Below are 15,823 nucleotides of genomic sequence, written 5' to 3' on the forward strand. Positions count from 1 at the left end.
TATCTGCTAATAGGTTTCTTATGACAAAGTAAATAATAGCCAGGCTGCAGGTTTCAGCCTGCACCACACTGCTTGTCCCCAATCTGTCAGTCTTAGTGTTGAGCATGGCCCACATTCTTACACTAGACTGGCTAAGGAGCATACTGTTACATGAGAAAAGCTAACAGGATGTGGGCTGGTAAGCAGCATTTTTGCCTTCAAATCTTGTCCTAAATATTTTTTGTGCTTGTACTTTAGAAAATTACTTTTGTCATTGAAACGTCGACAACAGTAAAACACCAGTCTCTCACTGTGAAAACGACATCAATATTATATACCGGAATATATGTATACAGAAACCGAGACGCCCTTAAAGTTGGTGTAGCTAAACCCAAAAACAAAAAAAATTTAATATATTTCAGCGTACCAGCCCATAGATCTGGGGCCTGCATTAGTTTTCTTTTTTCAGGATTTGTTTTTCTTTATTTTCACCTGGTGATGCTGCTAATAACACACTTCCTGTCACCTCTATGGTGGAAGCCTACTAGGATGGACTTACAACCATGAAAGAAAGATACAATTGTTTTATGCTTCCAGGTCCGCTCACAGGAAGTGACAAGACTACTGCATTTTTGGCAAGATCCACAGGTATATTTTCTATACTTACTTTACCTGTTCCAGTACATGTACTGTGGGCGGGCGGCACAGGCGGGTAAGCGACAAACCTGTCCAGACACAGCAGATTGCAGATCCCAGTAACCGGCCGCTTGTCACGTGATTACAATGTCAACATAACTGTTATGAAACTCATTCATAATAGTTGTGCTTAGTATTGTGATGCTGTGATCGACCCACAGCTATCACATGGTACCAATCACAGCACCCCGTATGTATCATGTGATCACAATGGTTAAAATAGTCTAATCTGAAAAAAGTAAAACTAATGCAGCCACCACATTTAAGAACTGGTAAGCTATAATATACTACATTTTTGTTATTGGGTTTAGTTATGCTTTAATCTTGTCTTTATTTCTGCTTGGAGTTTAGCTTCAAGCTGTATTTTCATTAAAGGTTAAGGCTAGGTTCACACTAGCCAATACTCTGAAAAGTGGTCCATGGTGGATCACTTTTTAGAGTGTGGCTAAGAAGCCTCTGTCAGGCATTTTGGAGGCATTTTATAATGGAGCAAATGTGCCACAGCCACCAGCCAAGTGATTTCCTTGCAGTTGTGGCGCTGCCCCATGGCCAAGTTTGATAGTTGATGCTGCCTTTCAATTTAGCATGACTCATTAAATTGTAAACAGCCTCCTGCGACTCAATTTTATTTTTTAGGTGGGTGGCTGGGGGGCCTATCTTTATTACCTGCTGGTAACCCATGTGAAAGAGGCCTTATAGTTTAAAATTGTGACTGCCATTTTACATATAAACAGTTTTAATGGAATTATCCTTTAATGAAATACTTAATTTTTAAGCATATTTTGCACAATCCTGTTCTCCAACCTTCAACATTTTGGTGATCATTTTGCATCATCCTTCATTTCTTAGCATCACAGGCCAATTTTACCCTGACTTTTTCATGAGCACTTCCATCATGCATCATTTTATGGAAGATGTCATGAAGACTAATTCAATCATACTACTCATGCAATGTTAGGGAGACCGGCGATGTGTTTGGTATAGTTTATAGACCAAAGATGAATCAGTAGTAAGGGGTTAATGGAAAATTTGCTGCTACTAGCCCTCTTGGCGGTAAGCATTTATTGCTGACAAAAGAGTGCAGAGATATATTTAAACATAAAAAAGAAATAATTGTCCTTGTGAAAATTATCTTTTGATTTTGCATATTTCCATAAACATGCTGAAAGGTGGCATTATGAAAATAATAAAGATTTTGCATTATGTAAAGGTTCTTTCAGGCAGGAGAATTAAGTCGCCAGCCTTTTTTATTGTGCCATTTGGGCAAATAAATGCATCTCTTATTGCCCAATTTGTTTACAGCAGGCCTTTTAGCTGGAGAGAAGTGCCAGAAATTATGTCTGTCCTTTCTCCAGAAAGCTTCTTGGCTACAGTCAGGGTGAAAATTAATTAACCCGCTAAGATCAGAAAGATTAACCTCCTTTGCAATGTGTTGCTGTCATCTTGGGCTGTGAAAGAACAAATGATCGAGCTGATACGCAAATGCCAATGACTTCCTGGAAGCAGAACAGAGAACTCCAAATTGAATTTTTTTTTTCACAAAGTGCATATTATCGACAATACTGAACAGAGAACCTGGGACACAAGGAACAAACCTTCCTTTACCCCAGGACACAGTGATGAAGTAGGAGGATAATGGAATGATGATTTCATTATAAAATGCAGATAAAGCCAGAATGGAGGATTGGTGAGTGATGAGGGATGAGAGAAAGGAACCAAGATTCCTGTAAGGAGAGAGGGAAGAGGAGCAGGAGGGGCCGAGAAGCGTTGAGAGGTGAGTAAGGTGAGGAGGGGTAGAGACTGATGGCTGGATAGATATACGGGACTCGCAAGGTAAGATAAACTGGTGGTGGGGGGAGAGAGAAGATCTAGTGTCACAGCAATATCAAATCTTCATTTCCTCACATGGACAAAGACTGGAGAAGATTTAATCATGTCCTCTGAAAGATTGTCAGATCCACAGAAATCATTTTTTTATAGATGAGATAGGAAGAAGAACCTGCACAATCAGAGCTCCTGTAAAAATAAGAAATATTTGCTGCAATGGAGCTGAAGATGTGATAGCATTGACATATACCAAAAAATTATATGTGTGTGCACAACCTTTTTTTTTTACTATATGTCAGGAATTGGACACCTAACATAAAACATTTGTGTGCATGCTACTGATCTTTATCTGAATTTCTGTGAGTTTTTTATTTGCAATTGTATATACAGTGTGTGTATATATATATATATACTGTACAGTATATATATCAATGGAAAACAATATGTATGCACAATAAAACAAATCCCTTGCACCCCTTTGACGCTAACAAAGTGGACCTGTATTTTAACAATTTCATAAAAACAAATTGCATACATTTCCAAACATCACTTGTGTAATACACACACCAAGATCAAAGTGCCTCTGAAAGTGTGTTGTTATCCAGAAAAATATTGAGGCTGAAAGATATAGTAGCAACTAAAATGAAAGTTTGCTTACCTAAACCTTATCCTCATATCTCCCTAAAATTAACCTTACACTGGGCTATGGACATTCAAGTATATACATATTCTTAACATACCCTTCCTGATCTCTTTAGCTGCAGACATTGTGGAGTAACTCATGCTCAATTTTCACAACCGAAACTCTGAAAGTTTGTAGTTGGTTTCTGAACAGCTTACATGCCTGCATTGTGTTTACATTTGAAGGGTGGTAGACTGCTAAGTCACTGTCGCCAGAGAAAGCAAGGGTAGATGGGTTGAGCTGCTATAAACTTTGAGAATGAGTTACTTCAATTGGCCTCATACATGTAAAATCTCTGATGCTTTCTGGTCCTTGGGGAGCTGAACTTGCCACACACAACTGCCAATACAAGTGAATGTCTGTATGTAATGGCTCGACACTTACCCAAATACAGCTATTGTCACTGAACATGGATGGACAGATAAACTTTGATGCTGAAGTCATCAATGTTTACCCAATCATTTCCATGTACAGCCATTAATTTGTATTGGCAGCTGTATGTGGAATGTGTGACTTCCCAAGAACCAGAAACCACTATAGATTTCACACCTCAGCACACAAGAGCTGCTAACCGTCCCTGTAAATGAGGCCTTTGAGCTTTAGAGGTTAGTGAGGGCGTGTTATGAAGCCGGTTTGTATAAATTTACATATGTAAATACCTATATGCTCATAGTCTGGCTAGAGGTTCACTTTAATAAAAAAAATCTTACCAGCCATGGCTTTTCCCTTTTTTCCAGGAAGAAAATGGTCTTACTTTACCAGTCAATGCAGCCATTCATGTACTTGCTGTAACACTCTTACTAATTTGGGGTCATTCATGGCAGAGTCCATCCAGCACACCAAATTCTGGTATAATGTTGATGTATGAACAATGATTCATGTGCACAGGAACAGTTACATATTACTTCTGTGCATGGTAAGGTTTCCAGTATCTTCTGGCTATAGATGGAGTCATCAGAAGTCTACACAACTACATGAATGCTGTACAAAAACACGACAGATCCCCTTCAGAGTCAACAGTAATCATCTTAGCTTAGGACCAATCCAGCCTAAGAGATCTTGGCAGGAAGCCACTGATGCTGTATAATTTATGTTTCCAACTGTGGCAGTTCTTCTATGTAGCAGATAGTGATATCAAACACAAGACCCGAGAACTTCTTACTAAAGAGCATCTACCTAACTTATCTGTGTTCTTTTGTTTTCAGGCTCTCCAGGAATGAAAATTTACATCGACCCCTTCACATATGAAGATCCCAACGAAGCTGTGAGGGAATTTGCCAAGGAGATTGATGTCTCTTTTGTGAAGATTGAAGAAGTTATTGGGGCAGGTGGGCATTAACTTTTCCACAAACATTCAAGAGCAATTCTACAATTCTTGCTGACTATGTCAACACAATGTGTGCAGACAAACCCGAACTGCTTGTAATAGCAGAAATGTTTACTAACATTTCGAGTACATCAAGGAAAATATATGGACAGAGCATCCTCGTCTGCACTGAACTCATATGTGCGCCATGAAGTAGGGTCTTCATCTTGTCTGATGTCTCAAGTTTTTTAAAATTACTTCTACAGGGATCATGCACACAGCGATGAAAAACACAGTTCTTTTGGTTTTTTTTTACTCTTTTGAACACAGGTGTATAGTCTTCTATGGACCAATGCACATAGCGGCTTAAGACCAGTAAATGTGTGCTGTATTCTTTCAAAAGTTTCTTGTATCCTTGAGAATTCACCTGTATCCTAGCAACGAAAGGATGCTAGGCGGCTTTCTTGTGTACTAGCAACAGGGCCATTTATGCTGTACGCCTGTAAATGTAGCTCAAATATCGTATGCATACAATGCACAGATCACTTTTTAATTTGAGATCTTACTGCCACCTTCTGCCAGCAAGATCCTAGATTCTAGTAACTGTGTTTTTTATGATCGTATTCATGTACCCATAAATTGCTTCATTAACTGTTTTACAAGTTAACCTTTTTTTAATTTGAATTTAGTGGTTGTTGCTTTGTAGATGGAACATACTAGGCTGTCTACTAAGAAAGCCCACACTTCCTTTCCTGTGTTGACTACCTAGGTCTAACCAAAACTCCATACAGGTCCATATCTCCTAGGAGTGAGGAGATATGACTCATTCAGTTGCAAATGTGTAATTTCATGTCCTGGTATTAAATCTTTCCACAGAATAGACTATTCAGGCTATACACAGCATAGTAATGAGTTAATCTGGGAAGAGCTGCAAAGTTGCCTCAAACACACTGTCAGCTGGTGGCAATGGGAAAAAGGTATAAACAGAAATGCTTTTTTCTGTATTGTGGGAGAAGGCTAGAACCAATATTTTCCTCTTGTAAGCTTTCCTTCACTTCCTGTCTGGTGAAACTATAGTCTCTCTGACAGTGAGAGTCCCAGATAACAGAAAAGCCTAATCCCCCCCCCCCCCAATAAAATTTTGGATTTACATATTTAAAGGAATATGTTTGCACATACTGTAGGTACTTTCTTTACAAATGGGAGTGCTCTGAATGATTAAATAAAAATATACTGTTAGTATTAGTGGAAGAGCATAAAATATAAATAAAGTGGAATTCATTGACAGCTTGTGGGATCGGTATGAAATATGAAGTAGGATGCCAGAGATCAGAAGGAATTTTTAGTTACCCTTCTGATCTTTGGCATCCTCTTGATCATAGATATCTCCTGTACATCAGTGCTTAATGACATGCTTGTTTCTGGCCTTCAGGAGAGTTTGGGGAGGTGTACAAGGGCCGCCTGAAGCTCCCTGGGAAAAGGGAAATCTATGTTGCTATCAAAACCCTTAAAGCTGGATATTCTGAAAAGCAAAGAAGGGATTTCCTAAGTGAAGCAAGCATTATGGGTCAGTTTGATCATCCCAACATCATCCGACTGGAAGGTGTGGTGACCAAGAGCCGACCTGTGATGATCATTACTGAGTTCATGGAAAATGGTGCACTGGACTCTTTCCTACGGGTAAGCCACTCTTCACTGTTTTGTCATATATTCCAAACTTCTTAATAACAGAATTCCTTTAATTTAACTCCTGTGATGTGAAATCTCATTAGTTACTGTAGGTTAGTGTGCTGTATAGCCTAGCATTAGAGTCTTGTGGGCAAGACTTACAAAAGTCTCAGTTTTAGACTGTAAAAGGTTGAGATGTTATGCATTAATACTGCTGACATCAGTTCTTCTACTTTGTGTGGATAGCCTTGAATCAACACACAACAGAACCTTATAATTTTTGTTAATAATACCAGTTAATAATACCATGTTACATGGGTACCTATTCCTTAGCCCACCAACACTTGCTTGGAAGGCATAGGGATTTTTAAGACATGGAAGAGCTTTCTCAACTCTGAAGATTAATGAATTATACCTGAATGCATGTGCTACTTCAGGTTTCACAGGGTTAGGTCAGGCCATTTTGGAGCTTCTTTTTAATAATGGTTAATGGTTGATGTCCCTACTCTGAGATGAGGTATTGCCTAGACCTAAAAGGCTAAAATAATACCTTGCGTAGGCAAACCCATAAGCCTCTACAGTAAAAAAGCACACAGAAAGCATACATTTTATCAACATTTTCTACAATAGGTGCAAAACACAAATATATGCAGAGATATGTTTGATTTCATTACACTTGACAAGCTACTTAATTTTTTTAATGGTATGCATAGGATTTTTTGCATGTCCTAAACAACCTCTTTATTTTTGCAGACACGTATGTTATCACTTTCTTAGTTGGAAATTAGAGGGGTCGTGCATTAGAATACTTGTTTCCTTTAATAAAAGGTTCTGCTCAGACACACAGGAATGCGTATATACATAGTGAGCATTCTTGTCCTATATTGATTAATTTGTCTGGAGACACTGAAGTGTGATTGTGAAGATTAAGTACCAGCCAAATGCTGGCTGCAGATGACCTAAAAAAATCTAATTTCAGCCTCCAGATAAAAATAGGGACATTAATTGGAGCCTTGGTTCCTCCTGAAAGTAGGTTATAGGATCCAGTCCTCAGGGGCTTCCTGTGTCTTAGAAGGAGCATAATATGGAGTAGAGCAGAGCCTGGATAGCAGTGCACCTGTACAGAATACATAGGAACCTGTATGTGCCAGGGGAGTCTCTCAAATGTATCACCTGCTCTCTACTCACTTGTGTTTCTGTCAGGACTTTCTGTTTATGTCATGTTTTTCCTCGAAGCAAAGGATTTTTTTTCCCATTACATTCTAAAGAGATTCTGCTGCCAGAATATTCCTGTCTATTGGAGTAAGTGTGAAAGGACACAATGAACATATTACAATGTGGTTGCTTAGCTGTTAGCACTCAGGCCTAGCTGCACTGGGGCTTGGCTTCAGTTACCTCTCAGTGAGCCTCTCTTAATGAAATTTATAAATCTATGGATTCTGTCTAAATTTATTCTATTTAAATTGAATTTGTATGTATGCCCACCCCCATCATTTCTATACATTTTGTCTAAATGGAATTTGTATGTATGTCCACCCCCATCTTTCAATCTGTGCTCTAATTCTAAACCTTAATTAGAACATACATGCCAAGGCCAATCCTTCTTTGTGCAGTTGGTATTCACAATGGCACAAATTGATATATACTGTATCATACTCCTTTCAAGCTATTTTGTTATGGTTTTGAATTCATATAGTTATGGTAACTGTATGGTCACTCTGACACCACGTGGCATTTACAGTCACTGCAGTAAAGTGGATTCCTGAAACCATCCTGGAATTGGTGTATTACTGAGGAAGGCACCAGGAGATTGGTTATCCCTCTTTGAGATGTGGGATAGTGTCAATGGTGGACTTATAGCAAAGCTTGCCACATTGGAAGCTAATCTAACATCCTAGACTGTTCGGAAAAGAGCAGTACATTTCCTACTAACCTACTTCACAAATGATCACACTTTAATAGGCCTGACAACTGGCCATTCAAACTGCCTATCCCCGGACAACATAGAAAGTATCTGCAGCCGAATGAATTATGAATGCATCTGCCCAGCACTTAGGTTACATGACTACTTTAGGCATGTATATGTGGCACAAATAGGCCACATGTCCTATCTTAGGCCACTTATCTTTTCTGTGTATGCTCGGTTTAAAGAAATGTAGCAGTAGGTGTCTGGATGTGGCTGATTTGCACTAGTAGGCAGAGATGCAGCAAAATTGCAAGGCATTCTGTTTAAAAAATATTTTAGTGCTGTTCTGAAAAAATATTAACTTGAAAATGGTACATTGTTACTTGAGGCACATTTACACATGTGGGCAGGGCCGACTCGCTCTTACACAAGGGGGTACCTTTCCTCATGTATGTGCTCACTAATGCCCGGGACCAGGCGTTCATGTTAACTCAGCATTAAGGCGGCAGCATGTCCTTAGAAGTGAACCATACACCTTATGCAACTGTGTAACAAGCCTGAGGCTCCATACTGTGAAACACTTTGTCCCATGATGCTGCCTCCTTTTTCCTTTGGAATGTAGCATTTAGAGGGGGACATCGCTGAGTCCAACTTTCCTGTCACCTCACTCCCATGAATAGAGCATGGCTCCCGCCATGTTACGAGCTGTTGCCTGCTACATCCACAACTTCACTCTGTTAACTCCTCCTGTAGGTCCATGAGGTCTCCACTTCCAGTGCTTCAGGGCACTGACCGCTAGGGAGGGAATCGGAGAGCTGATCCCTTCGCTAAACAGAACTCATCACCCATGTTGGTACTACTCTTCTGTTGTCTGGCTGCCAAATCACTTCCCTAGTACTGGTTGCCTTTGGTAACTACAGGTCTTCCTCTTCACACCCGTGTGCATGTGACTGGCCCTGTTCTTTTTTATATGCCATATACCACCATGCACCCCTTTGCATTAACTTCAGACCAGGCCAAAAACAGGTAAAGAATTTTTACTGAATGTGCCCAAAGTACAGTCCAGCAACACATCATTAATGGCAAAGTTTGTCCCTAACTGTCTACCACAGGTTGCCCAGTGAATACCTTCTCCAAAGTCAATGTCCATAGAGTTCGTGGACTGGCATTGTCCTGGCTCTAGGTGTAGTTCCCTTTTAGGAGAGCGCTGTAGGTTGGTGTGGGCTACATCGCTCCTTTAGACTATAGTCACACTTCCCATCCAGACCACAGCCAAGCATCCGTGAGCAGAGTCACCCCCCTTTTTATAATGCAGGGTGGAGGCTAGAGCCAAAAATGCCTGGGAAAGTATTGTGAAGAGTTTAACTCTTTCCTAGCTGGGCAGCATGAAGAATTATCTAACTTAATATATGTAACCATGGACTCAACCAGAACAACTTGTAAACACCTGCTTACACACAGCTATCACTCTTCTTTTGACAGAGGACAGAGCTAAATACACAGATAAAATACATATAAGAGCTGTTTTACCTGCCAAAGGATTTATATTTCTGTTCATCCAGTCCTCTGCAACACCACCCAGCCCTGTCTAGCATGGAAGGAGACCTGATTTTTCTGTGCTGTAGTTTAGTAACACTTTGAGGTCTTGCCCCTTCCCCAGCCTGTGAGTGGTAGTGAAAAAAGAAGCAGAAGACCTATGAGCGTGTTTCTCTGTCACTCTCCTTCTATCAGCATGTTCCTTGCAGTGCAGCACAACTGATTGTCTCTTTCCACGGTTTTTCACTCCTCCAGTCTGAGCTCTGCTGTACAGGGGATAGCAAATGGCCAATAGCAAGTCACATTCAGGTACTTACACTTCTTGCATTCAAAAATACATTTATGGATGTATTAATAAATACAAGCTGCATTATTTTTTTTTTAATATCTGCTTGAAGCTAAGCTTTAGTAATTAGAAAAAGAGAATCAAGGGGAAAAAAGCACCGTGCAGAGTTCTTTCTCACATTTTTCTTTGATCTATACATTGAGGCCAGCATGTTTATGCAATACATTCTTGAATATGCTATACCACCCTCTGTTTTCCATCTGTTCTTCCACAAAAACATAGGAGAGCATCAGAGAACAAAGCAGTTGTGTGTCCATGGTCTTACTGAGCTATATAATAAACTTTATTTTGCTAATGATCTGCATTATCACTTACCATTCTGCAACATTCATATTAGTACCCACCTTCTCCTGGCTCTCCCTTGTGTCTCCCAGTGAACAGAGTGAGCGTGGCTTATTACAATTTGCGCACAGCAGTATTATAGCAGCTTCTGTGAGCTTAGCCTGTTTATTAGCTGAATGTACGGAATATAAAGTCCTTGGTGTTTTATGGTGCAGAAAGAAAGGTAATACCTGAACAAGGATTTGCAGTCCTGGGTTTACAGAACTTTTCTATAGAGTAGATGAAGTTGTTTTATTCAGAATAAATATAATTATACTGTTCTAGAAAAGATTTTTGTATTTTATTAACAAACAAGGTTGGGTTGTACATTTAATTGAAATTATTCAAAGTAAAAGTTTAACTCTTTTTAATCTTGTTTAGCAAAATGACGGGCAGTTTACAGTGATCCAGCTGGTGGGAATGCTCCGAGGTATTGCAGCTGGCATGAAGTATCTATCGGAAATGAATTATGTTCACAGAGACCTGGCAGCCAGGAATATCCTGGTGAATAGCAACCTGGTGTGCAAGGTGTCTGACTTTGGGCTCTCTCGCTATCTGCAGGATGATACATCAGATCCAACCTACACCAGCTCCTTGGTAAGATGATTGAGGCTTCTAAAGAACATTGAATGTGTTATTTAAAGGGTCAGTCCATCCAAAATGAATACCTCTGACTTTGAGAGATGCTGTAGAGTTAAACCATCCAATGATTTCTTGTAGCTCTTGAGGACTCCATTGACCTGTCTCTTTGATTAAATGCTTAAGATTGAACTCAGAGAATTTAGGCACCTTTTTAGATGTGCCAGATTACTATGGGTTAAGTCCAGTGAGGTGCATACCTCTTTCATTTCCAATGTACATTTTTACTGAGCACTGGGAGTGTTGCCATCGCTATACTTCCAGCACACTGATGCCAAATCTTCTGGTCTCAGCTCCAGCAGCTGCAGAGCCCCATGCAGCCTCTCTGCCCGCCCCTCTCCTCCTCCTGTCCAGTCGCAGAGCACTTTGTATTATGTGAACCTATTCATATATTTCTTTGAATGGCCAGAGGAGGTGAGGGGCAGTGTGAGCAGAGCTGCCACTGTGTAAGAAAGCAGTGTCTCTTCTGTCAGATTTCTGTGAGTAATTGGATAGCTGTAAAACTGTCAGTTGTAGATAAGAGATACGTCATGAGATGGCATACACCTCACTGGACTTCACCCTTAGTAAGACAGCAAATTTTAGGAAGTGGGTAAGTTCCTGGATTTTAAATTTAAAGTATACATATAGGCAAAACTTTAAATAAGGAATTTTTTTTTCAGTTTTTTTGTCCCACCGGCAAGATTTGGCCCCTTTTCTTGTCCCATAGACAACACAACCACAGGAAGCAAAAGAAAAGCTGTAAAAAGTGAGGGGGACCCTCTCCTGGACAGTTAACAAGTGACTGTGTAGAAGACTTCCTGTCTAGATAGCAACTCAAAATGTTTTATTTTTCTTTACTTTCTTCCTGGTGTGTACCTACTTAGTGGGGACATAACAGTAAGAACATGACAGGTGGTTCTAACTTCTCATCACTCAAAAATATTAAAATGTTGTGGTTTTAGACACACTTTTAATAGACGCCATCACCAAATTAAAAACTGCAGTTGAAAGTTTGTAAAAATCAAGCTAGAGCAGCACAGTGTATAAATGGTTAGCACTTCCGCCTGGCAGCACTAGGGTCATTGGTTTGAATCCCAGCCGTGGCACCACCTGCCTGGAGTTTGCATGTTCTCCCTGTGCCTGCATGGGTGTCCTCCCACACTCCAAAGACATGCTGGTAGGTTAATTGGCTCCTGTCTTAAATGGCTCTAGTATGTGTATGTATGAATGTGAGTTAGGGACCTTAGATTGTACGCCCCTTGAGGGTCAGGGACTGATGTGAATGTACAACATATATATAAAGCGCTGCATAAATTGACAGTGCTAATTAAGTACCTGTAATCATTTTAGGTACTTGCTTGCAGTGTTTTTCTTTCCATAAATTACATTTTTATTAATTTGCGGTGTGTCTTTGAACTTCATAGAAAGCTAGACTGATCTAGAAAGGACCAATTCCCTCCTTTTCTGGGAGGGTCTAAATAATTACTCTCTGTGCTGGTTCAACTCCCACCCCCCCATCATCTCTCTGCATAGTCGTTCATGTAGTTGTCGGTGTCAAGGGGGCGGAACACATAGGAATACTGTAGATTATCACTTGAGTGACAGTCCTGAGCCTGATGATTCTGCTGACATCACATCCAACCTTGCAGTGCCAAGCAGCACTCAGGACTTTTCAATGTTTACACAAAAGAAGCTTTTACAGATAAATAACGTACATATATATGTTAAATTCACATGTATTCTTATGGGAAGTGCAGCTCATCACTGACCACATATACCTCTAAATAGGTAGATGACTGCTTTATGACTGACCGCTGAAGAGTGTGAAATGCGTAAAAGGATTTGTACCTCGTATCGTGTATGCCGATTTTGGGATTTAACAAAGATACCAACAGCATAGCTGGTGTGCAGTCATCCACCTATTTAGAGGTATATAGGGTTTTTTAAGGTACAAATTCTACACATCAGTGCAGGAACTCTTCCAGTTGGGAAACATGGCATAATTTGTTTGTGTATGCTTTATTCCACCCAATTAAAAAGCTCCTTCTGCAGCTCAGGTAACAATGCATGCTTCTAATTTTTCTTCCATACTATAGAAGTCAGTACTATTGGCCCCATTCTTTGTTGGATTGCTAGTTTTGCTTTTTGAACCCTGAGGTGGTTATTTGTTATCTCTCTGCTTGATGAATTTGTCATCAAGTTCAAACTCCCAAAGTGGGAATAGCTTAGGGCTAAAGCAGGCCATACATGGATCGAAATTCAGCGGATTCAGCAGGGACCGTATAGGCAGGCTGATGGTACCCAAGTTGATCCATCGATTGACTTGAGTACAACCAGTCTGTTGGAATTTTTATATTACGTAGCTGCTAGCAGTAAATATTGTGTTCTGCCTGCTCCCTGCGCCCCCCTGCCAGCAAAAAACAATAGCTCTGTGGGAGGCATTCCCCAATCAACACTGACCATGTTGATGGGGGAATTGAGCGATTTTCTTTCCTTCCACTCATGATGGAAGGAATGAAAATCAAGTCATTTATGACTTTCTAAATGTCAGAGACAGTAAGGAGTGTGCAGTAAGTATCATGGGACTATCTGAAACTGCATTACAAACAGGTAACTAAAATGGGTTCCCAGATTGCCATAGTAGCAACAATGGGGATTGGGGTATGCTGGGGTATGCTACAGCTCTGCGTGGAGAAAAACTGAAGCCCTGAGCAGGTAGCTTGTTCCCTGCACCACATTATATGTACACATGAGAAGAAAAACACATTTGTCTGATACTTGTACAGTTCGTGGATGATCTATGGGACAGTATGAAGCCTGTCAAGTGTTTATCTGCTCACAGCTTGGTTTTGCAGTATTTCCGCATACAGAACAATGCCGCACCACAGACAGCGAGCAGCACATGAACGCACTTAGCTCTGGAATCCAGCATACTGTTGATGGAAAATCTGACGTCTCCCCATTCTAAATTTCATGGTAGAACTGAAATCTCTTCTTCCTTACTACTTGGAGGGTTAATCTGCAAAACCTTTAATTCAGATAAATAGTCATAAAATACGGGAGCTGGTGCCTTAAACATAAATCTTTGTTAAATAAAAGAACAAAGCCTCACATACCTTCTCTTATACCGGATAATGGCAAATCTCTGCTCAACAAACATAATGGAGATGAAGTGTTTAAATGAAACTGATTTGTCTCTGGGCTCCGCTCACATCTGGTCAGCGTTACAGATCCTCTTGTTGCTCCCCCCCTCCCCCCAACCTTTTACCTTTTTTTTTTTTACTATAATCCCATCTAAATCCCATCCATAATGCATAGCTTATTTCTCAGAAGTGATGAGTGAATAAAGCACTTTTCAGTTTATGTTAGTCAGATGCTTGGGAGAATTCATTGCTGGGTGGATGTGGTGAGGTCCTGAATGAGATGTCTTTATCACACTAGATTAAATACATTTCTTCGAGTCAAGCTTCCCTTTGCCCTTGAAATAAGCAGCAATATTAATAGACTTGCTCAGTGCCGGGAGCTGCCACCTTGAGCTTTGAGATACAGTCCCTCTCGGAAGAAGGAACAGGAATTGTTGAATTCTGCAGCATAATGAACACTCGTTCTGTGCAGCAGTCCACTGTGTCCTTTCCAGTGTTGACATGGGCATTGTTGTAGTGCTGGCTGTGTCTATTATGATGTTAATGCACAAAATGTATATATTGTGAATGGAAGACTATGAAAAAAGACACAAAACCTTGTGATACAATTATGGCGTATAATGATTCTGGATTTCAGTACAGCTGCTAGATAATGAAGGGTGGTTTAGACCGATACATATTTTTTCTTGTAGAAACTGTTTTTCTATTGAGGTTCATGCATACGGGTGCAACATAAAATTGGGGAGGATTTCCCCTGCTCAAGAGCCATAGGTGCTGCCTACAGCTGGCATAGAAATCGATGGCCATGTACTGGTAAATGCCAGTATTTGCATAAACACAGGCATATGTGTACATATGTTGGAAGTTGGACCGTAGAGCCAGACTGTCTGCTTCCAGGGGTGTACATCCATACCCATGTGCATGTTGTATAATCACCAGCGTATACACACATACGCCTATTGATTTCTATAGGTGACCAAACTCAGCACCTATGGCTTCGGATTGGGGAAGTACACCCACATTTTTACATTGAATGTCCCTGGGTAATTGTGTGCATGCAGTCTTAGTGTTTAAGTCATATGTGATAACTTACATAAGTGGTTCTCAAAGACCACTTTAAAGTCCAACTCCACACAATTTTTTTGTTTCAGATAGGATGGGTTAGAACCACTCTGAGGAGTTTATTCCTGCTCTCTGTTAACGGAGTTTAACTTCACTACCTGTCACATTATACACACGGAAAGTGAGAAAAATGTCCCATTGAGATACCAGGGCAACAATAAAATCCTGATGGAGATTTTGACCCATTCTACCTAAAATGCAAAAGGTTCATGTATTGCCCTGTGCCCTCTTTGGAGAGAATTGGCTCATTTCCTGCACTTGTGATCAAAAGAACAAAGGGAAAGTATTCTTAACTTGAGCACAGCAATGAAATCCTGAAAGGTAAGTTAACCCCTTTTCCAGTCTTTATTTTTTTGTTTATTTACAGAGTGTGGAGGAGTTAAACCCTCTGTCAATTATTTTTTTGCCATTTGTGTCCCAGTTTGGGGGATTTAACCTTCTTTTTGTCCTATGACCATTGTCTCCAAGTCAGAAATTTGGGGAAGACCACTAGAGTCACCAGCATTGTCACCAGAGCAAGGGTAAATCTTTCAATGGGACAGATGTCCCAGTGGCAACTGTCTAAGTTGGGAATTCCCTTCACTTTGGGGAGATTTCCTCACATTTACAGTTACTGTCTTTAAGAAGAAAGCACCAGAGGCACAACCAGAAGTAGGAACATATTTTTCCA

General features: G+C 40.3%; 1 protein-coding gene across 7 annotated transcripts in view; it reads left to right on the plus strand.

Annotated features, from left to right (window-relative positions):
• The window catches only part of EPHB1 (EPH receptor B1), a 380,977-nt gene that overhangs the window by 321,097 nt on the left and 44,057 nt on the right, over window positions 1-15,823 (plus strand). For 5 of the 7 annotated variants that reach the window (XM_089671247.1, XM_089671241.1, XM_089671243.1 and 2 more), the window contains exons 10-13: window positions 577-627; window positions 4,390-4,512; window positions 5,923-6,170; window positions 10,649-10,864. In XM_089671247.1, coding sequence (XP_089527373.1) covers window positions 577-627; window positions 4,390-4,512; window positions 5,923-6,170; window positions 10,649-10,864 — 638 coding nt within the window. The remainder of the gene's footprint in view (window positions 1-576; window positions 628-4,389; window positions 4,513-5,922; window positions 6,171-10,648; window positions 10,865-15,823) is intronic. The other 2 variants (XM_089671245.1, XM_089671246.1) reach the window with 1 other exon arrangement.

Source organism: Staurois parvus, unplaced genomic scaffold (genome assembly GCF_062004578.1).
Source record: "Staurois parvus isolate SC_StPar_1 unplaced genomic scaffold, SC_StPar_1.0 ptg000102l, whole genome shotgun sequence".
In the NCBI taxonomy this organism is placed as follows: domain Eukaryota; kingdom Metazoa; phylum Chordata; class Amphibia; order Anura; family Ranidae; genus Staurois; species Staurois parvus.